Source organism: Triturus cristatus, chromosome 1_2 (genome assembly GCF_964204655.1).
Source record: "Triturus cristatus chromosome 1_2, aTriCri1.1, whole genome shotgun sequence".
NCBI classification, from domain to species: domain Eukaryota; kingdom Metazoa; phylum Chordata; class Amphibia; order Caudata; family Salamandridae; genus Triturus; species Triturus cristatus.
The window spans coordinates 319,963,229-319,985,505 of NC_140580.1; the positions used below are offsets into that span (position 1 = coordinate 319,963,229).

General features: G+C 49.5%; 1 protein-coding gene across 2 annotated transcripts in view; it reads right to left on the reverse strand.

The window, feature by feature from the left end:
• SEC31B (SEC31 homolog B, COPII component) overlaps nt 1-22,277 on the reverse strand; it is a 1,155,786-nt gene that overhangs the window by 136,468 nt on the left and 997,041 nt on the right. For both annotated transcript variants that reach the window (XM_085603885.1, XM_085603887.1), the window contains exon 24: nt 2,504-2,623. In XM_085603885.1, coding sequence (XP_085460011.1) covers nt 2,504-2,623 — 120 coding nt within the window. The remainder of the gene's footprint in view (nt 1-2,503; nt 2,624-22,277) is intronic.

Genomic DNA, 22,277 nt, shown 5'->3' on the forward strand with positions numbered 1-22,277 from the left:
TAACAGGCCCCTGGTCACTACATGCTGAAGATATGGTACTCTTTGTCCTGCCACCTGCTGAGAACCTTTGCCCATGATATGGGAATTCATATGATTTGGCGGCCATTAGGGACTGAAAAAAAATTGGGGGAAATCAGAGATCCAACAGTTGACAGATACTGTGGTGTCTGTAAGTAACAGTATAAGAGAACCACAGTGGTGGAGTCTGGATGATGTTAAATATCTTAAAATTCATATAATATGAAATATTTCTGAACTTCGTAGGCGTAAATTTGGCACAGCGCTTGAGGCCCTAAAAACCCAGGTAGACCATTAGATTTGCCTAGTGCCACTCTATGTTGGGTTGCATTTCTATTATTAAAATGATTTTTTTACTCAGATTTCTTTAGCTGTTTGCAAACCACACTATTCGTATATCAGTACCCTTTTTCAAGCAGCTTAAACAATCACCCACTAAAATGATATTGGGCGACAATGGTCAACTCTCACATATCCCATGTGTGAGCGGGCCTTGCTGTGCCCGACTTATCTTTCCTATTTAGTTGTGCAAGCGCATTTTATTAAATACTGGTCGCCGGCACAGGATGTACCTACACATGCAAAGATAGATTGCATGCTAATTCATGCCAAATCCTTCCTAGCTATGTTTGTAAACAACCGTGGCAACACATGGATGATGTAAACGCAGTTGGTTTGACTTGTCGAGCATGGTGGGAATTATCAGAACACCTTAGTTACGCAATGCTATATTCTCCATTATTGCCAGGAATGACAAATCCCATGCTCCCTCCAACACTGAAGAAAATAGCTGGACAGATATTCAGTGATACTACCATAGACATGCTAGGAGACATATTCCCAAATGGAAAATTCCTTAGTCTATTTGACTTTAGGAACAAAGGGGAAATACACCATCAACTACCTTCTTTTATCTTCATGCTAAATCAGCTATTAAGTAAGTGTTCTCTGAATTTCCTATACTCCCACCGAAATTTACATTGCACACTGAATACATTACTTGAACTGAGGCGGGCAAGTCTTTCATTCTTGTACTCTAAGGTCATTGGCAGTATGTCAAAACCCTTGATTGTCTAATAAAGTTTGGTCTTATATTTGTTCTCAAATTAAAGATACACTGATCAATTACTGGCAGAAACAGGTTCAGTTTAAATTTATATAACGCTTTTACTACACTCCAAAAGCATTGTTACATTCATCCCGAATACGGTAGAAAGATGTCCAAAGTGTGAATGCCGAATGTGCGTTTCCTGCATGGTCTGCCTTGCAATATATATCTAGGTGCTCGGCACCAGCACTTACTTGTCAACACCGGCATTTATGACAGTCTGCTATGTGAGGGCGCTAGTAGTCCAAGTTAGAGAGGAGTACAACAGTATATTGATTCAATAGACCTTAAAAATGACTACTAACTGCCACCAAATCGATTGGGACCTGGGATAGTCAGAAATGTCACTCTTGTAGGAGTTGATGGTTAGTAGTTGAGTGGATACTGTAATTGGTAGTGCAAACAGTGGCAATGGGCAGTGCAAGAGACAGTGGCCCCTTGACAAGGGACTTGGCACTTATTTTATTTTAAAAAGTAAGCACTACCTACATTTGAAGGTCAATGGGAGCATATGTTGTCGAGTTATTCAGCACTTATTTGTTACAAAAGAAGAAACTTGATGCTTGACGTGGATTCTGGGGGAGATGTACGCTGTGTCAATACTGTTCATATTGGTATTGTGTATGCCACAGCAACTCACATATTCCTTTTATAGATATGATAGCTCCAAATGGAGCCATATATATATTCTGAACATTGCATATTGTTATAGAAGGAATTCTTTTCACAATGTCTTTGCTACCAGTTATTATGTTATAATATTTCAAAAACTTACAATAAACAAAGTTAAAAAAACATGTCCTGCGGCGAAAATGTCTAGGCAATTAAACACCTATTAATGACTTTCCAGGTTGGTGTATCACAGGTACACCAAAGTATCTTCAATGCCAGGATTGCATCCAGTTCCTAAGCCCACTCTAAGAACTAAAATACCTCTGTCCGATAGCTTTCTTCCTGCAATTGAGAACCATTTGCACAAAGGATTGCTAAGCTGAAGATTTATAGGGGAAAGCCGTTAGACAGCACTAAGAATAAAGGATGGGAAGACTAAACAAATAGAATGATCACGCCCTCTATTTTGCATCATGGACGCTGCTGGAGGAAACCTTAAGAGTGAATACTAATTTACTACTGTTTGAAATTGGAAATATGATTCAATATGGCTACAATACATAGAATGCCACTGGTATTTTCTGAGTACAAGTGGAAAGTCTATAAAGTGAGGACAAAGGTGAGATTTACGGCCATGAGCAGCCTTTTTTGTAATTTCTTCTTAACATTAATAAAAACGATTTGAAATAAAATAGCCGAATACACAACCGACAATATTCAGTGCTCGAAGAGACCAAAATGCCAAAAGAGCAAATCAGAACTTACTGGATCTGATGCAACCACGGAACAGCGTTGTACCAGCCCTTCGAAGACACTCTTTAGAATGGTGTGTTCTGATGGCAATGCTTTTTTCTCGATTCTCTCCACTGGCATTTGATGAATTGGCTGTCAAAACAAAACATGCAGGATGAAGAATGTACTATAAAGTATTTAGATAGCCATACGTCAATACAGAAAATCAACATACTCCTGGAGCACATGACAAATCTAACAATCCCTACACCATTCTCCCGCCTACTTTTTTCTTCATTTTCATTATCTCTCACCATCTCTATAGCTTTGCTTGCCACATACTTATAATCTGCTTGGCGGGACAAGCACACTGCTCACTGCTGAAGTCTGTCTGGTTCATCACTCCACCTGCTCAAAATCACAAGTTACTTGTCTTGAGTAACACTTTTTCTGGTGGATACTCTGTTTGACTGCAGATTTCTCACCTTCAGGACATTCACAGGCACCAGACTGGATCCACTGAATTTAGAAAGGTTTGCGCCTGCCATTATATGGCGCCATCTGACTCCAAGACAGCCTTGTACCATCTGACTCAAAGACAGCCTTGTGCCATCTGACTCCAAGACAGCCTTGTGCCATCTGACTCCAAGACAGCCTTGTGCCATCTGACTCCAAGACAGCCTTGAGCCATCTGACTCCAAGACAGCCTTGAGCCATCTGACTCCAAGACAACCTTGTGCCATACCCCAAGATGCAGAGTGGGGCCGATCCATATATGCTCAAAACACTTACACATGGAAGTCAGTTCCTGTATCTTTCTTCCATACCCTCAGATGTGAATCAACTGAGACAAATTGCAAGTGACAGTGTGGCGAAAAAACACACATGGGACCTTTTTAATCAGTCCAGGAATCCATTCCACAGAATGGATTGGCGGGAAGGCGGTGAGGAATCTGCAGTTTGATAGGAGTATCCACCAGAGAGAGCATAACCGAAGAGAAGTAACTTGATATTCGGTTCTGATTGATACTTCTAACCACTGGTCCCTCCAAGGTGCGTGCCGGTGAAATCAATCTCCGCGCAGTGGCACACTGTAACGCGCATTTCAAAGGAGAGACCATTATGTTCTAAATGGAGAAAGCACATAGACTAGAAATGAAAACAAAAGAGGTTATTTTCACCTGAAAATCAATCATTTGCACCTATGGATGGGGTGATCTCCATCGTATCTGGAAGCATTTGTCAGTTGCTATGGATGTCCATTGCCCAGCGTTGTAGTTATCTGACAGTAGCAGGCCATATTGGATTAAAGTATGACTGATTTTTCCTAAGCGAAATAGTGAGCAAAATAAATATTAAGCAGAAAAGCGAAGACGAGTGAGAGCCTAATTACCACACTTTTGTGCTACTGCAGGTGCAAATTTTCAAACAAAAAATTACCATTTGCGTGGGGTGTGGTAAGTAGCCAGTGTACAATTTGCACCCAGTTAGGAGTTGCAGTGCGCAGAATAAGGTACAAGTGCAAACTGCACATGATTTCACGCAGTCGGAGGTGTGCAAGGCATTATTAGGCGCTCTAACCCCCACTTTATGCAAGGTTTTCCTTGGCATAAATTAAGGGTACAGCCGCATATCTCGCACAGTTTGCACAAGAGCTGTAAACCCAGTTCTGGAACATATGAAAATTGGCACTTGAAACTCATTAGCTGCCCAATGGTAATGAGGGCCTGAGTGAGGTAACGACTAAAAGACCGTGGCTAAATGTGAATCCATTACAGTGTTAGTGATAAGGCAGAAAGCAAACAAGAGAGACTTAGAATAAGTAAAAGACCGAATCTTAGGAAGTGAGTGAGATAAACAGCATTTTCGAGACCTAGCAAGCTCAGGCAGCACCTCCAGTGGCGGTGCGTCCATTAGGGCACTGGGGCGTTGACCCACAAGCCGCGCCCGACTCTCCCGAGGCAGTCATTAAGACAGGCTCAGCTGCTCCCTCAGCGGCTCTGAGTCTGACTGTCTGAAGGGGGTGGGCGGGGCAGCCAGCAGGTTGACTCCAACCGGCGTCATGCTGACTGACATGACTCAGCAGGCCAGGGGGAGGCGCGGAGTGCACAGCAGGCAGCAGCCTAAATGCGCATGTTGGGTTTGGGTTGGAGAATTTTTCCGACTAGCCCAGTCATGCGCACTAGTGTTTTCTCTGGCTGGCGGCTGTGCATTATGAGAGCGAGGGTTGATCAACGCCGCAGCCCTCAGTCTCCTAATGGGCGGCGAGTAACCCTGCTAAGCCAATCCTGGCGCTGCTGGAGCAGCGTCTGTATTGGCTGAGAGGGGTTGCCACACTGCGCCAGTGCCGCGGCCTCTCGCAGTCTGCCAAATTTGATTGCACTGGAGGCCGAGGCTGGGGGAGAGAGAGACGCGGACTGCGAGATTTTTAAAATATATATCAAACTTGGGTCTAAGGTGCACTATTGGATGCTATGTTATCAAAGTTTTCTTGGGGCTAAACCTTTGCTGAAGGCAGGCTCAATGGCTTTTTTGCTGAAATCCAGCTTTGGGCATGGCAGGCAGCAAGAAGTGTCAGCGGGATAAGGGGTCTGTGCCAGTACAAGTGGTTTAGGGTACCCTGAAAAAAAAAACTGTGGGAATCTGCACCCATTTTTTTCACACATTAAGCACTGCATCTAAGCGTGAGTTTGGCACCGTGGAGGTGCTGCTGACACTACTTCGTTGGTAGATGGTGTTGAGGGCATGAGAGGCTGAACCTGCACTCTGGGGCTGTCAGCAGAAGGAACCAGGGCAGTGGACAAGCTGCAGTGAACTAGGAAAGGAGCATGTTAACTTTAACAAACCCCCTCTTTGGATATTCTGTGGGACTGCCAAGATTTGATTATTGCACGAACTGCAGCACAACCTCTCCAAAATGTCACTACTACCTATTTTGGACAACACAGTTTGAATAACAACATTCCAAAATATAATTTACCATTTAGTTCCTTTGTTTAAAAAAACTTAAACTGTTCTTTCACCCGATCACCCAAGAGGTAGCAAACTCGCTTGCGTAATGGCTCAAGGCAAGTTCCATGTGCACACACAGCTCAGAACAGTGTGCACAAAGATAATGCATCGTCGCTGACCAAACAATATAATTTGAGGGAACATTGCTGCTAACCACATATTATTCACATTTAGAACAGATATCTAGGCATTACGTCTCTAAGGTGGAGTGTCTGCAGGACTGAGCGGACAAAATACACCTCTTTGCGGAGGAAGTAGAGCTTGGCGAATGTCCAAGACAGGAAATCCCCTTGCTAATGCCGTGGTAGCAACCTTCACTCTGATGGAATGGCCACACAGTCCTTCAGGGGTCTCTCTCTTGGATATAGTATAGCACATTGTTTTGCATATGATGATCCATCTTCACAGCCCTCTTCTGTACGGCCTTCCAATTATTAGCACTGGTGAACGGCATGAAAATTCACACTGGCAAACCAAATCACACCAGAAAATACTGGAGGACAGAATGGGCAAAGTAGCCGTCCCGCCGGACTTGACTATTCAGGCAGTAATGTCTGGTAAATGTGTGCATAGAAGCCCACATGGCCGTCTGGCAGATATTGATGAGTGGAACTCCCTGCGACAAAGCAGTGATGGCTGCCGTAGCTCCAGTGGAATGAGCACGCAGCCCCACTGGAGGATCCTTTTTAGCCAAAGCGTAACAAATCTTGATACAAAGGACTACCCATCTAGAAATGGTACGCTTCTGAACAGCCCGACCTTTTTCGGCACCTACATAGTCAACGAAGAGTTGATCATCTACCCGGAACCCTTTTGTGCGGTCAAGGTAGAAGGATAACGCACGTTTTGGGTCCAGAGGTGGAGTCTCTCCTCCGCCTTGGAAGGGTGCAGAGGTGGGAAAAAGGTGGGCAGAGTAATAGTTTGTCCGATGTGAAAGTGAGTGACTACTCTAGGTAAGAAAGAGGATCTCGTTCGGAGCACCACCTTATCCGGATGGACTGAAAGGAAAGGAGGCCTAAAAGAAAGGGCCTGAAGTTCACTCACTCTGTGAGCAGAGGTGATGGCAACAAGAACGGCAGTCTTCAGAGTGAGAAGCTTGAGAGGACAGTTGTGAAGCGGCTCGAAGGGAGCGCATATAAGATACGTCAAGACCAGGTTCAAGTCCCACTGAGGCATTATGAAAGGAGATGGAGGAAAGAGGTGAATAATGCCTTTAACGAAGCGTCTTAGAATAGGGGACTTGAACAAAGAGGGCTGATCTGGCAGCCGAAGAAAAGCAGAAATGGTTGCCAAGTAGCCTTTAAGAGTGCCCAGAGCAGAGTCCTGCTGGACCAAAGAAAGAAGGAACAAAAGAACCTCAGAAGGAGGAGCAGAAAGGGGATCCTCAGCCTTTGCTGTGCACCATGCCACTAATGTATTCCATTAACAGGCGTATACAGTCATAGTGGAGGGAGGCCTGGCTGCCAAGATGACATTACAGACTTCAGGAGGAAGGTCAAAAGCTGTCAACTGTCGCCGCTCAATCTCCATGCAAGGACGTGGAGGCTGGACAGGTTCGAGTGTAAAACGGTCCCCTGCTGCAGCAACAGAAGATCCTCCCGAAGGGGCAGTCTGATCGGAGGATCGATGGCCATGCTCATGCGCTCGGGGTACCAGACTCTTCGTGCACAGTCCAGCGCCACAAAAATGACTTGGGTCCGGTCACGTCTGATCTTCTTCAGCACTCTGGGCAGAAGTGGTACAGGCAGAAAGGCGTACAGGAGGTAGCAGCTCCCCTCGCGACGAAAAGCGTCGCTGAGCGCGTGTCGCTTTGGAAACTCCAACACGCAGAACTGCTGACATTGCGCATTCTCTTCGGTGGTGAACAGATCTAAACAAGGCTCTCACCACTGCTGAAAGAGACCTTGCACCACCTCTCAGTGAAGACACCATTCCTGATCCACCGTGCATCGACGGCTGAGTTCGTCAATCCTGGTGTTCAGAGAAACCGCCAGGTGTTAAACCACCAGGGTTATGCCCTGATGTTTCAGCCATGTCCAAAGGCGAAGAGCCTCTTAACGAAGAGTCCCCGACCCCACTCCGCCTTGTTTGTTGCAGGACCACATGGCGGTGGTGTTGTCCATGAACACCTGCATTGCCTTGCCCTTGAGGGAGGGAAGGAATGCCAACAGTGCCAAGCGAATCAACTGGAGCGCCAGCAGGTTGATATGGAGACCGAACTCCGCCGGAGATCAGGCACCTCTGATCTCCGCCTCACCCAGGCGGCCGCCCCATCCTAGGAGTGATGCATCGGTCACCACCATGAGGACTGGTTGGGGAAGGGAGAGGGATCTGCCTCTGACCCAATTCTGGTTAGTTAAGCACCACTGCAGTTGTTGAGCAGTCACCTCTCCGAGATCTGGACGTAGTCGGAAAGATTCCCCTGATGCTGCACCCAATGGAACTTACAGTCCCACTGTACTGTAGAGCCTTCATATGCTATCTGGCTTGATCTACCAGCAGGATGCAGGAGGCCCTGAGGCCCAGCAGCCCCAGAGTCATTCTCACCGAAACCCGTGATAGAGGCTGAAACATCGGTATCATAGCCCAAATATCCCAGACTCGCTGCTCGGGAGGCTAAGCCTGAAACTGCACTGTGTCCAGAACAGCTCAGATGAAAAGGAGCGACTGAAAGGGTGTCATGTGTGACCTTAGCACATTGATAGTGAACCCCAGCGAATGCAGGCGGTCCGCCGTAGTCTGGAGGTGGGAGAGTACCACCTGGGGAGAGTTTGCCTTCAACAGCCAGTCATCGAGATAGAGGACAACTGGAACCCCCGATCTGCGCAGATGAGCTGCGACCACCACCATAACTTTCATGAACACCTGAGGGGCACTGGTAAGGACGAAGGGGAGCACAGTGAACTGAAAATGCTCCTGTGTGCGGGCAGGAGGGGGATGTGAAAATAAGCGTCCTGCAAGTCCAACGCTACCATCCAGTCTCCAGGGCAGACAGGACCTGAGCCAAGGTTAGCATTTTGAACTTCTCCTCCTGGAGGAAGCAGTTGAGGGCCCTGAGGTCTAAGATAGGACGGGGGCCTTTGTCCTTCCTGAGCATCAGAAAGTAGCGGGAATAGAAAGCATGACCTACTTCTGGCGCAGGTACCCTCTTTATAGCCCCCTTGGCCATGAGAGCTTAAACTTCCTGCTGGAGAAGCGCCAAATGATCCTTCGACATGCAAATGAGAAACGGTGGCAAGGAGTGAGGGGTAGTTTCGAAGGGGAGGGAGTAGCTATCTTTGGACTATCTGCAAAACACACCTGTCAGATGTGATGGATTGCCAGTGGGGCCGGATGATTGCGAATCTTGCCAGCCACTGGCCGCTGATGGCACTGAAAAGTCAGACTAGGGGGGTTTGGAGGCTGCCGCGGGGGGAGGGTGGACTGGCCCGCCTGCTGGGGGGAACAACCTTTACAACGCAACTTTTACAACGCAGTACCTTTACAACGCATTTTTTACAACGCATAATCCATTACAACGCATGACATTACAACGCATGACACTACAACGCATTTTTAAAAACTACCTTTACAACGCATTCCATTACAACGCATACTACCATTACAACGCATACCATTACAACGCATAATATTACACTACACTATCCAACACTTACCCTACTGTTGCACCCCCTGGAGTTAGAATAGTAATTGTTACCCCTATACTATCCAACACTTACCCTACTGATGCACCCCCTGGAGTTAGAATAGTAATTTTTACCCCTATACTATCCAACACTTACCCTACTGATGCACCCCCTGGAGTTAGAATAGTAATTTTTACCCCTATACTATCCAACACTTACCCTACTGATGCACCCCCTGGAGTTAGAAGAGTAATTTTTACCCCTATACTATCCAACACTTACCCTACTGATGCACCCCCTGGAGTTAGAATAGTAATTTTTACCCCTATACTATCCAACACTTACCCTACTGATGCACCCCCTGGAGTTAGAATAGTAATTTTTACCCCTATACTATCCAACACTTACCCTACTGATGCACCCCCTGGAGTTAGAATAGTAATTTTTACCCCTATACTATCCAACACTTACCCTACTGTTGCACCCCCTGGAGTTAGAATAGTAATTTTTACCCCTATACTATCCAACACTTACCCTACTGATGCACCCCCTGGAGTTAGAATAGTAATTTTTACCCCTATACTATCCAACACTTACCCTACTGATGCACCCCCTGGAGTTAGAATAGTAATTTTTACCCCTATACTATCCAACACTTACCCTACTGATGCACCCCCTGGAGTTAGAATAGTAATTTTTACCCCTACACTATCCAACACTTACCCTACTGTTGCACCCCCTGGAGTTAGAATAGTAATTTTTACCCCTATACTATCCAACACTTACCCTACTGTTGCACCCCCTGGAGTTAGAATAGTAATTTTTACCCCTATACTATCCAACACTTACCCTACTGTTGCACCCCCTGGAGTTAGAATAGTAATTTTTACCCCTATACTATCTAATACTTACCTTAAATGTAATTTAATATTATGCGTTGTAATGGTATGCGTTGTAAAGGTAGTATGCGTTGTAATGGTAATGCGTTGTAAAGGTATTTTTAAAAAATGCGTTGTAGTGTCATGCGTTGTAATGTCATGCGTTGTAATGGATTATGCGTTGTAAAAAATGCGTTGTAAGTGCATGCGTTGTAAAAGTGTGCGTTGTAACGTCATACATCCGCCTGCTGGTTCCAAGACCAGTGTCGCTGGGTACCATCCAGTGTCGCTGGGTACCATGTCTGCGGCCACGCAGAGGCTGGCCAGCTTGCATGGGCCGGTGGCTGGACTGGGTCGGACGTGGTGGTGTGCCTCTTCTGTAGCCACGAAAGGGACCGAAGGCAGTCTGTGGGGGAAGGGAATGCGCTGCGAGGCCTAAGTGTCTGGCCGTAGCCCGAGAATCCTTCAAATGCTCGAGCGCCGAGTCCACCTTGTCACCAAAAAGGCGACGGCTATCAAAAGAGCATGTCCAGCAAAGCTGCCTGGACATCCCCCGAAAAACCAGACGTCCTCAGCCAGGTGTTGTGCCGAAGGGCTACCAAGGTGGCAATTGTTCTGCCCAGAGAGTCGGCGGTGTCCAGTCCACAGCAGATTGTGAATTTTGCTGCATCTCTCCCATCTGCCATTGCCTGGGAGAGAATGTTACGGGCCTCCTCCAGACACTGCGGCAGCACCTGCACAACCATTTCTAACACTGTATGGGTATAGCGGCCCAAGAGGCATGCGGTATTCATGGACCGCAGCCCTAAGCTGGAGGAAGAGAACATACGCTTCCCAAGGTGATCCATCTTCTTGGATTCTCTATCCGGGGGTGCAGAAGAGAATGTGCCCTCGGACGAAGAGGCTTGGACCATCAAGCTCTCGGGGAAAGGGTTTTGGGAGAGGGAAATGGGATTGCCCAGAGCCGGGAGGTGGAGGCGGGCAATTGTCTGTTCCACAGGAGCCCCTGTGCTGGGCCTGGACCAGGTGCTCAGAAGGCCATACATGAGGGCTTCATTAAAGGGCAAGAGGGGTTCGGAGGAAGTTGCCGTACGATGAAGCACCTCTGTCAGAAGGTTAGTCCTGACTGCCACGGTAGGGAGCTCCAAGCCCAAGGCCTCGGCTGCCCTACGCACTACCACTGCATAGGACGCTCCCTCCTCCGCAGCCACGGTAAGGGGAGAAAGCATGCCAAAGTCTGGGGAAGTATCCAGACCACTGGGGTCACCCAATTCGTCTCTCCTGTCCGGCTCTTCCTGCTGGTCTGCTAAAGGGTCCAGCGACCCCTCCCAGTCCTCATCACCACCCTCAGGGCGATAGGGAACACCTGGGATGAACCAGGGAACAAAAGTACCCTCCGGCGTCAGATTTGACGTCGGCCGATGTCGATCCGGCTCCATCTTGAGGATGAGGGTGGAGACGTCGTCGCCGGGATCGGCACCAGGGAAGGTCAAGTAAGGTCGACCGGTGTCGATCCAGATCAAGGCCTGGATCCGTGGGCACCTTGCATCTGCCGGCATCGAAGACCCAGGGTCCCCAACCGGCTCTGTGGGGCCCGAAAGCGCACCAGCGGAGTCGGGCTGCCCAAAGATGGAGTGGAGGGCTTCATGAAATGCACGAAGTAGGGCAGGGGATTCCCCGGCTCATGGAAACGGGGGGAGGCACAGAGTCAACCCAGAATCAGACACCGGAGAGGGAGCCTTAGAGCGACGAAGCTCTGGTTCCTGCATCGCGTCGGCCGATCGACGGGAGAAGGCGAAGAGTGATGGTGCTTCTTCGCCTTCTTCTTGTGCTTCAACTTACCAGATGAGTGCGAAAACTTTGACGAGGAGTGATGGCTCCGCGACTGGTCTCGAGACCGTCCCCTCAAGGGAGACCGGGAGCGACGCAGAGCCGACTGCCAGGCCTACAAAAGCTTTTGGGACCGCTCCCGAAAAGACTTCGGATTCATGGCCAGACAGTCGGAGCAGACTTCAGTTCGTGGTCACGCTCCAGGCAACAGATACACTCGAGGTGCGATCCGTGACGGACATCAGCTTATGACAGGAGTCACAAGGCTTGAATCTGTTCCAACAATGGGACATCCCCCGCGCAACAGGAGTCGAAGACTCAAAAAAAGACGTTGACAAAAGTCGAAAAAGATTTCGTCAAAAAGTGACTAAGGGGCAAGCTCTCTCCGGATCTGCACTAGGCTGATGCAGAAAAAGAAAGAACTGACGTTAGCGAGCAGGGGCAGCGTCTAAGTAGACACAGCAACGTCATTCCAGTGACCACGAACGCGGAGTTGACAGACGCCACCTACCGACACGCAGGTGTATTGCTGAAGAAAAATTCCCTGGATCCAGACTGATGCCTGGGGGTAATTCTAAGATAAAGAATCTATAACTAATAGTCTATTTCAGATACAGCTATACAACTTTAGGTAAGAATGGGGCATGGTCCTCTTTACCAATTTGTCTGGGGAAAGTAGTGGTATAAGGAGAATGCAGAGACAGTGTCTCAGTTCGCTAACGTGGAACGGGGTAAAAGCAATCAGAAAAATTGTCTTAACAGTTAAAATCCACAGGGAACAGTAGTATATCTACTTCAACGATGTGGGTGTGAGAAATGGGGGACCAAGTTATAGTCTCATAGTGGAATAATAAAAGGCTTTGCAAAAAACATGTGTTAGGCCTTTCAGTAAGCACAACCCAACAGGTGACTTGAAGTGGAAAGGCTAGTTTGTTAAACATTTAGAGGTGAAAGGGCGACAAGTAACATTTAACTATGCTTAGTGTTAGACCTGTTGGCCTTAGGGTGGTCTTCCCTCAAATGTTTTTGCTCTACTATTTTGTCTGATCTTGTTTGTATTGTCCGTAGGACGCTGTCAACTTTACCACTGCTAACCAGTACCAAAGTAAGTGTGTTCACTCCCTAAAACATGGTAAGACTGGCTTACAAACAATTGACTCATTTAATTTACCTGTACATCCCTAGTATAGTGGTACTACATATACCTATGGCCTGTAAATGAAATTCTACAAGTGGGCCTGCAGCACTTGATGTGCCACCCACTTAAGTATCCATTTAAACATGTCTCAGGCCTGCCACTGCAGCCTATGTATGAAGTTTTGAACTACCATTTCGATTTTAAATTGCCATTTTGACCTGGCAAAATCAACCTTTTGCCAGACCTAAACCTTCTGTTTTAATACATATAAGTGACGCCTAGGGTAGGTCCTAAACAGCCCAAAAGCAGGGTTCAATCTATTTAAAAAGCTGGACATGTACTTTTAGCTTTTACATGTCCTGGTAATGAAAAACTCTTAAATGTGTTTTTTACTACTGCAATCCTACCTCTCCCATAACATTGGGTAACCCTATTACATTTAAGAAGAGATCACTTTCAATCAAGAGCATACAGGAATGTCGGGTTTTGTGATTAAAGAATTGTAATTTAAAACTCACTTTAATGGCGAAGTTGAATTTTAAGTCACAATTCTGATAATACCTCATTTAGCAAGGTGGCATTTTCTTTCCCTAACCATTTAGTGCCTGCAGCCCGTATCCTGGGTCACATGACTAAGTGTAGCTAGCAGTTGGTCTTTGTGTATTGCTGCCAGACAGTGAACCAAAGGGGGAATAGGTGTATGCGGAATTGGCCATCTCTGACTTGATGGGCAGAGCTATCACCTACCACACTTGCACATTACCAAGCCTCTACCACAGCCCACTCACAAACGGTTTGACGCACAAGCTACTACTTGTGTAACGATATATCTGTAAGAGACATTAGTTAGTGATAGATTCCTTACCTTAGAATATCCCCAGGCATCAGACTGGATCCGGAATGTTTTGCTAGCAGTTCCCCTGCGCGTCAGTAGGTGGCATCATGCGGCTCCGCGTCCGTCATTGGCGTCATAAGCGCCGAGTTGACGTCACGGAAAATACTTAGGCGCCACCCATGCGCGCTGTCAGTTCTGTACACGACTTACCGCGCCAGGGACGCAGAGCCATGCAAGAAACTGACCACTGGTGCCAAGAAACTAGGGCCCTGAAGGGGATGACCTTAACCCTAGAAATCAGTTCGCAGAATGGGGAGGATGGGTGGGGCTGCAAGGAATCTATCACTAACTAATGTCTCTTACAGATATATCGTTACACAAGTAGTAACTTGTGCATCTGAAATAGACACGTTCCTTACCTTAGAATAGATACCCCAGCAATACCAACCCCAGTGGTGGGTCTGCAAATAGATTACACCAGAAAGTCACGGAGAACAGAACGTCCAAAGAAGCCGTCTCTCCGGACCCGACTGTCAAGGCAGTAATGCTTGGTAAACGTGTGCAGTGAGGCCCACGTAGCTGCCTGACAAATGTCCTGCAAGGGGACACCGCGTCCCAAGGCAGTAGTGGCTGCCGTCACCCTGGTAAAATGGGCACGTAGCCCCACAGGAGGCTCCTTCTTAGCCAACGAGTAACAGGCCTTGATGCAGAGAACGACCCACCGAGAGCTGGTCCGCTTGTGCACAGTCCGACCTCTTTTGGCGCCCACGTAGCCAACATCCACCCGAAACTGGCGTGTGCGCTGCAGGTAGAACCACAGCGCACGTTTTGGGTCAAGTCGGTGGAGCCTCTCTTCCTCTTTTGAAGGATGCGGAAAGAAGGTGGGCAAAGTGGTGGTCTGCCCAATGTGTAAGGGCGTGACTACCTTTGGCAAGAAAGAAGGACGGGTCCTTAAAACCACCTTGTCCGGATGAACAGAAAGGAAAGGAGGTTTGGAAGAAAGAGCCTGGAGCTCACTCACTCTTCTGGCAGAGGTGATAGCTACCAGGAAGGCCGTCTTGAGAGTGAGAAGACGCAAAATGACAGGTATGAAGGGGCTCGAAGGGAGCGCACAGCAGATATGTCAAGACAAGGTTTAAGTCCCATTGAGGCATTATGAACGGCACAGGAGGAAGCGTGTGTGTAATGTCTTTTAGGAAACCGTTAACAACCGGAGACTTAATAAGAGAAGGCTGATCTAGAAGCCGTAAAAAGGCAGAGATGGCCGAAAGATAACCTTTGATAATGCCCAGAGCAGAGCCCTGCTGGGCCAAAGAAAGAAGGAACAGAAGGACTTCAGGAAGAGGGGCAGAGAGGGGATCCACAGCCTTAGCTGTGCACCATGCCGCACACTTGTTCTACCTGCAGGCGTATACCGTTTTAGTGGCGGGACGCCTGGCTGCCAGAATGACATCACAGATTTCGTGAGGAAGATCGAAGGCTGTCAACTGTCGCCGCTCAATCTCCTCGCATGGAGGTGGAGGCTGGACAGGTTCGGGTGGAGGACCGTCCCCTGCTGCTGCGACAGTAGATCCTCCCGAAGAGGCAGACGAATCAGGGGGTCGATCGCCATGCTGAGTAGCCTCGGATACCAGTATCTTCGTGCCCAATCTGGAGCCACAAGGATGACTTGGGCCCGGTCGCGCCGAATCTTCTTCAGCACTCTGGGCCGAAGCGGTATAGACGGAAAGGTGTACAAGAGACCGCAACTTCACTCGCGACGAAAAGCGTCGCCGAGCGAGTGCCGCCTAGGAAATTCCAAAGCGCAGAACTGATGACATTGCGCGTTCTCTTCGTTGGCGAATAGATCTACCCAAGGCTCTCCCCACTGCTGAAAGAGAACTTGCACCACGTCCGAGTTCAGACGCCATTCGTGATCCATCAAGCACCGGCGGCTGAGTTCGTCCGCCCTGGCGTTCAGAGAACCTGCCAGGTGTTGAACCACCAAGGTGATGCCTTGATGTTCCAGCCATGTCCAGAGGCGCAGAGCCTCCTGACATTGGGTCCAGGACTCTGCCCCACCCTGTTTGTTGCAATACCACATGGCGGTGGTGTTGTCCGTGAACACCTGCACCACACTTCCCCGGACAGAGGGAAGGAATGCCTTCAGTGCAAGTCGGATAGCCCGAAGCTCCAAAAGGTTGATATGGAGCTGGGACTCCGCCGGAGACCAGAGTCCTCTGATCTCCACCTCTCCCAAGTGGCCTCCCCATCCCAGGAAGGACACATCCGTCACCACTGTGTGCTCCGGTTGGGGAAGGGAGAGGGATCTGCCATTGACCTAATCGCGATTCGTGAGCCACCACTGCAATTGTCGTGCAGTGCCCTTCAAGATCTGGACATGATCGGACAGGTTGCCCTGATGCTGCGCCCACTGAAACTTCAGGTCCCACTGCAGAGCCGCATATGCCACCTGGCATTTGGCACCAGTAGGATGCAGGAGGCCATCAGGCTCAGGAGCCGGAGGATCATCCTGACTGAAACCCGGGTTAGAGGCTGAAAGATCGGAAATCATAGCCCGAATATCCCGGACTCGCTGCTCGGGAGGATAAACCAGAAACCGCGTCGAATCCAGAACCGCTCCGATGAAGGGAAGCTTCTGAGAGGGACTCAGGTGCAACTTTGATAAGTTGATGGAGAACCCCAGCACATGCAGGAGGTCATCAGTTAAATACCCAAGCACACGTAAATTTCAACTGATAGTTTCAGAGGTTAATCACACATAAAGCACAATAAATCAATCAGTTTCTTTCTGTTTCTTTCCTTCTTTTTTAATTGAAAAAACGAGCCACCGATAAGCGGGCTCTCCTCCTCACGCCGGACTCGCATATTGGAGTCCGGCGTGAGGAGGAGAGTCCGCTTATCGGCGGCTCGTTTTTGTATATTCTACAGAGTTGGATTATAAGTTTGCAAAGTAACGAATATTCTCTGGAAACCGGCCTAGCAGTCCATATTGGGATTTCCCCTCACGCCACAGGAGTATTGTGGCTTGGAATTATCGCCTCACTTTAAATCTTGATACAGTTAATCTGTTCAGCCGTGAACAAGTCGCATGTACAACTATACTGAGGCGACGAAACACGTGTTGGCTTGGGAACTGCTTACTAACTGAAAACGTGAAGACCAATTAAAAAAGAAGGAAAGAAACGGATTGACTTATTGTGCTTTATGTGTGATTAACCTCTGAAACTATCAGGTGAAATTTACGTGTGCTTGGGTATTTAACATATGATATCTTGTTGCGTTTGCCACAAAGTCCAGGGAGGCAGGTGGTTCTCTCTAAACCTGAAGCACCGTCATAATTGAGGTCACTTTTCATAATACCTGGTGTAATTACCAATAGGCGCCTTTATCCTATTACTTACACCACCGTATCTAGTGTGAAAATGCAGGAGGTCGGCCGTAGTCTGAAGGTGGTTGATGACTGCCTGGGGCGAGCCCGCCTTCAGCAACCAGTCGTCGAGGTAAGGGAAGACTGACACCCCTGACCTGCGCAGGTGAGCTGCGACCACCGCCATCACCTTCGTGAAGACCCGAGGGTCGCTGGTAAGGCCGAAAGGGAGCACGGCAAACTGAAAATGCTCCTGGCCTATCGTGAACCGCAGATACCACCGGTGGGCCGGCAGGACGGGGATGTGAAAATATGCGTCCTGCGAGTCCAACGCTACCATCCAGTTTCCAGGGTCGACGGCAGCCAGGACCTGAGCCAAAGTCAGTATTTTGAACTTCTCCTTCCGGAGGAAGCGGTTGACGTTCCGGAGGTCCAAGATGGGACGCAGACCCCCTTTGTTCTTCTTGGTGACCAAAAAGTAAGGGGAATAACAACCACTCCCTACTTCCTGCCCAGGAACGCAATCGATGCCCCCCTTGGCCAAGAGGGCCGTAACTTCCTGTTGGAGAGTTGCCAAGTGTTCCCCCGACATGCGGTGGTACTGAGGTGGCATGGCTGGAAGGGAGGACTGAAGGAGAAGGGAGTAGCCCTTGCGGATGATCTGCAGCACCCACTTGTCTGATGTAATAGCGTGCCAGTTGGGGAGGTGATGGCGGATCCTGCCACCCACTGGCGTGGGGTGCTCCACAAAGCACGGATTAGGAAGGTTTGGAGGTAGAAGCAGCAGAGGTGGACTGACGTCCACGCTGATTCACAGACCCGCCCCTGTGGAAGTCGTGGTTGCGCTGAGTCTGGTTCTGCACAGGCTTGCTGAAGGAACGTGCCTGGGCGCCTCTGCCATGGCCACAAAAGGAACGAAACCCAGGAGTGGCTGGGCTTTTCGTGGAAAGACCTAAGGACTTGGCCGTGGCCCGCGAGTCCTTAAAACGCTCCGGTGCACTGTCGGCCTTATTGCCAAACAGGCAAGTGCCATTAAAGGGCATAGTGCCATCAAAGGGCATATCCATGAGCGAGCTTTGGACATCTGGCGAGAACCCAGTAGATCTCAGCCAGGCGTGGCGACGAAGTGCCACAGTCGTAGAGATAGCTCTACCCAGTGAGTCCGAGGTGTCCAACCCACACCAAATGCTGAACTTAGCCGCATCCTTACCCACGGCAACAGCTTGGGACAGCACAGCTTGGGTATCCTCAGGACACTGAGACAACAGCTGTGCAACTGTATCCCACACCGTGTGGGAATGGCGGCCCAATAGGCATGCGGGGTTCACCGACCGCAGCCCCAAGTTGGCAGAAGAGAACAACCGCTTACCGAACTGCTCCATCTTCTTAGAGTCCTTGTCCGGCGGAGCCGTGGGAAAGGCACTCTGCAACGTCGAGGCTTGGATGACCAGGCTCTTAAGCGTAGGATGAGTGGTCAGAAACGCTGGGTCACTGGGCGGTGACACCTGGCGACATTCTTATCCACAGGGGTCCCTGTGGCCGGCCGCGACCAAGTGCCCAACAAGACGTCAGTGAGGGCGTCATTAAATGGTAGCAGGGGCTCCAACGAAGTGGACGCCATCTGGAGCACTTCAGTGAGAAGATTTTGAGGGCCACCGTAGGGAGATCAAGGTTAAGGACCTCAGCAGCCAGACGGAGCACCATCGTGTAGGAGGCGCCCTCCTCCATGGTAGGCGGGGGAGAGGCAAACCCCGGGTCAGAGGAGATGTCGAGGTCACCGGCATTCTCCAAGTCATCCACCCAGTCCTGCTCGGAGTCACACTGACGGGTAAGAGGGTCCTCGGACCCCTCCCAGTCGTCCTCCACCTCCGCCGCATGGGGGACAGACCGCAGCGGCAGAGCAGGAGAAGGAACAAACGGCATCGGGAACGGCGCCGGCCGGGGCAGAGCCGGTGCCGCGTTCCAATGCGGATCCCAGGCAGGAACAAAATGGTCCTGGAACCTGGGTAAAAGTGGGACAAATGGCACCCACTGCAGCGGCGGAGCCAAGGTTGGAGCTGGGGCCGGAGCCGGCAGCGCTGGACCTTGTGGCGCCGTGGCCGGATTCAACGGCGCAGGATCCTGTGGCAACGCAGCTGGATTCGCCGGCCCAACAGGATCCGGACACGGGACCACGGGGCCCGAAGGCGCACCGGCAGGAGCCCGAGGCCTAAAGAGGCGGTCCATGCTTGCACCTATGCGGGAGTCGCCGACGGACCCGGGTAAGGTGGGTAGGCCGCGGGACTCCCAGGCTCTGAAGGAGCCGCAGGGACAGAACCCGTCCCCCTCGTCCGCATCCGGGGACTGATGGGGGGACGTCAAAGAGCGAACATGCTTCTTCGACTTCTTTTTGTGTCGTCTCTTACCCGAATCCGAGGGTGAAGACTTGGAGCCCGAATCCAAGGGTGAAGTCTTGGAGCCTGAGGAGCGAAGACTGCAGCCCCGCGAGCATTCCCTGGAATGGCCCCGGGAACGGCGCTGGGATGAGTGCCGGACCTCCATAAGCTTCCGGCGCCGCTCCCTCAAGGCCTTCGGGGCCATGGCCTGACAGTCCCGGGAGTCGTGGTCAGTCTCCAGACAGTAGAGCAGGCGCGGTGCGTCCATTGGGGCGTGGGGGCGTAGCCCCCCCGCCCGCGCCTCGCGCCTGCAGCTCTCCCTCCTCTCCTCTGTGAATGTCAGGCTCTCCCTCCTCTGTGAATGTCAGTCAGCATGACGTCGGACCGTGGGCGGTCCGGCGTCATGTTGACTGACATCATTGTCAGACGCCTTTAGGAAAGGCAGCACAAGTGCGCATGAGTGGGCCTGGAGCTTAATTTTTACTCCGTGCCCAGTCATGCGTACTTGTGTTTTTGCTGCCTTGCGCATGCCCATTAGGAGCCCCTCGGTCTCCTAATGGGCAGGCGGCGGGCGAGGAGTAGGCGGTGCCGTCAGCCAATCCTGGCGCTGCTGCAACGCCAGGATTGGCTGAGGGCCGGGTTGCAGGCAGTCACTGTTGCGTCACGTGGACGTGGTGTTCCGGACCGTTTGAAGGAGCAGAGAGGCGCTAACGCGGGCCAGGAGAAGACGAGGCGGTCACCGGTCAGGTAAGTGTTTTTTAATTTATTTTAGGGTGGTTTCCTGACTGTGACCCGGGCCGTCGCTGCCTTTGGCCGCGGCCCCCGTATTATTTATTGATGTGAAGTGAATCAAGTGATTTAGTTGGGTGGGATCTTAATTCCCTGCCTGGGTGCGTTTTCTTGTAATTACCCTGCCGAGTTTCCTGTCCCTGTTCGGGTGGGTTCTCGAGCTTTCACTGACACTGTCTGTTGGTTCTCCAGTCACTGCGTGCGTGTGGTCCAGTGCTCCCCACTCCTTGCTGGTTTGTCGTGCTATCATTGGCTTTGTGCGGTATTTGGCGCTTCAGTTTTTGGTTGAGAGGGTTCTATCACTGGGATTGAAAGTTTTGTGTTTTACTGACTGGGTAGGCTGTCCTGTCGCTGGACAGCTGGCGTCTCATGATCTCTGTCTGCACTTCTTCTGTTGGTGGTACGCGGAGGGGGGGACTCTATGCTGTTTCTGGTTGTGTTTTGTTGTCACTTGAAGAACATCCATGAGCCCACGTCTACTCCATTAGCGTAGTGTCTTACAAGTTAACGGCCTGCATTGCTTGTGGTGTTAATTAATCAATGCAAGTCCAGTGTGTCTCAACAGTGTTTAATTTTTTAAGAGACAGCGCCATTTACTACAACATTGTATTCCATTGTGTGGAAATTTATAGAGCGCTTCGTAACTGCAGAGTTTTCTGATTCTTGCCTTTTTGTATGCAACGGCTTGCTGTCCCATTCCCAGGTAAAAAAACAATGTTTACATAAATAAAGCGATTTGGTGTATATTATCCGCATTCCTGATTTCATTACTTTCCCTTCCTTACAGCAAGAGACGTAGATATCAAACGTGCAGCAAGGTCAGTGGCACCACAACCCCGGAATCAGAGGGGCCCATTGCATCCCCAAATTATAGCTGTTTTTTATTAACACATGTTGATTGGGGGTGCGGGGTGGTCCGTTCATATATTAGGGCCCTTCTCTGAGGTTACCACATTGCCTCAGGCTTACAAGAAAATAGAAAGATCTGCCGACTGTGCTTGATTTTGAAAGGCCGGGAAGGCCGGGGAAATGACGGTCATGATGTCCACCTAGGCCAGTTTCCCACTGCTCCGGACAGGCATGGTTGTCTGTCACCGCGGCCCCTGTTGTACACAGAGCCTTCCAATTGGCTATAAGGATCCCAACCTGCCAGCTCTTAAATTTGATCCCAGGAAGGTTTAACCCTAGTCCTCAGGCCACTGAGGCCAGCAAGTGTTTCCAGGCACTCTGGTTTAGATGGTGTACTGTGGCTCACTTTCTCAATCATATTTAGGAATGAGCAACGATTTTATTCTGCAATTAAGATTTTGCTAAATCTTTAATTTTCGAAGTGCAGTGTGTGCATGTGGTGTTTGTGTGTTTGCATGTGTGTGTGTAAGAGAGAGAGAGTGTGGAGAGAGAAACATTATACTTTTTCAGTGATATGTATGCTCCATCACGGTAGGGGTTCTGGTGACAAAGTACACAAAGACAGCTTTTTGTATTTGTTATACTGCATGTTTATTTCAGGTTCTATTAGCTTTAATAACATACGTGTCTTCCGCAGAATAATGTTTATTGAAAACAGTATGTGAAACACTGGACAGTGCGGTTCGGTTGCAATAAGTAACAATACCAACATGTTCAGTTATGTTAGTCACAAGGTGGATTTTTTCTGAATACTTTGAGACACCCATCTGTAGAAGATGGAGCATTTCTGGCAGGCCTTTGTCACTGAGCAATTGAAATGTTGTTCTTATGGGGCAGTAAAACCACGGAAGACAGGATGCCTTGTCTGATGGCGTCATTGTGCAGGTCAGGTGCAGCACTTTGTTCAGCCACTCATTGGTATTAACATTGACGAGATGAAAGTGGACATTTGCAAATTAGTCAAGGGGGGCTTCTGTGACCTCAAATTTGCTTGAAAATGCACCATTTGTCCACTCCTTTTTCAAAAAAATTTCTTCTGAGGTAG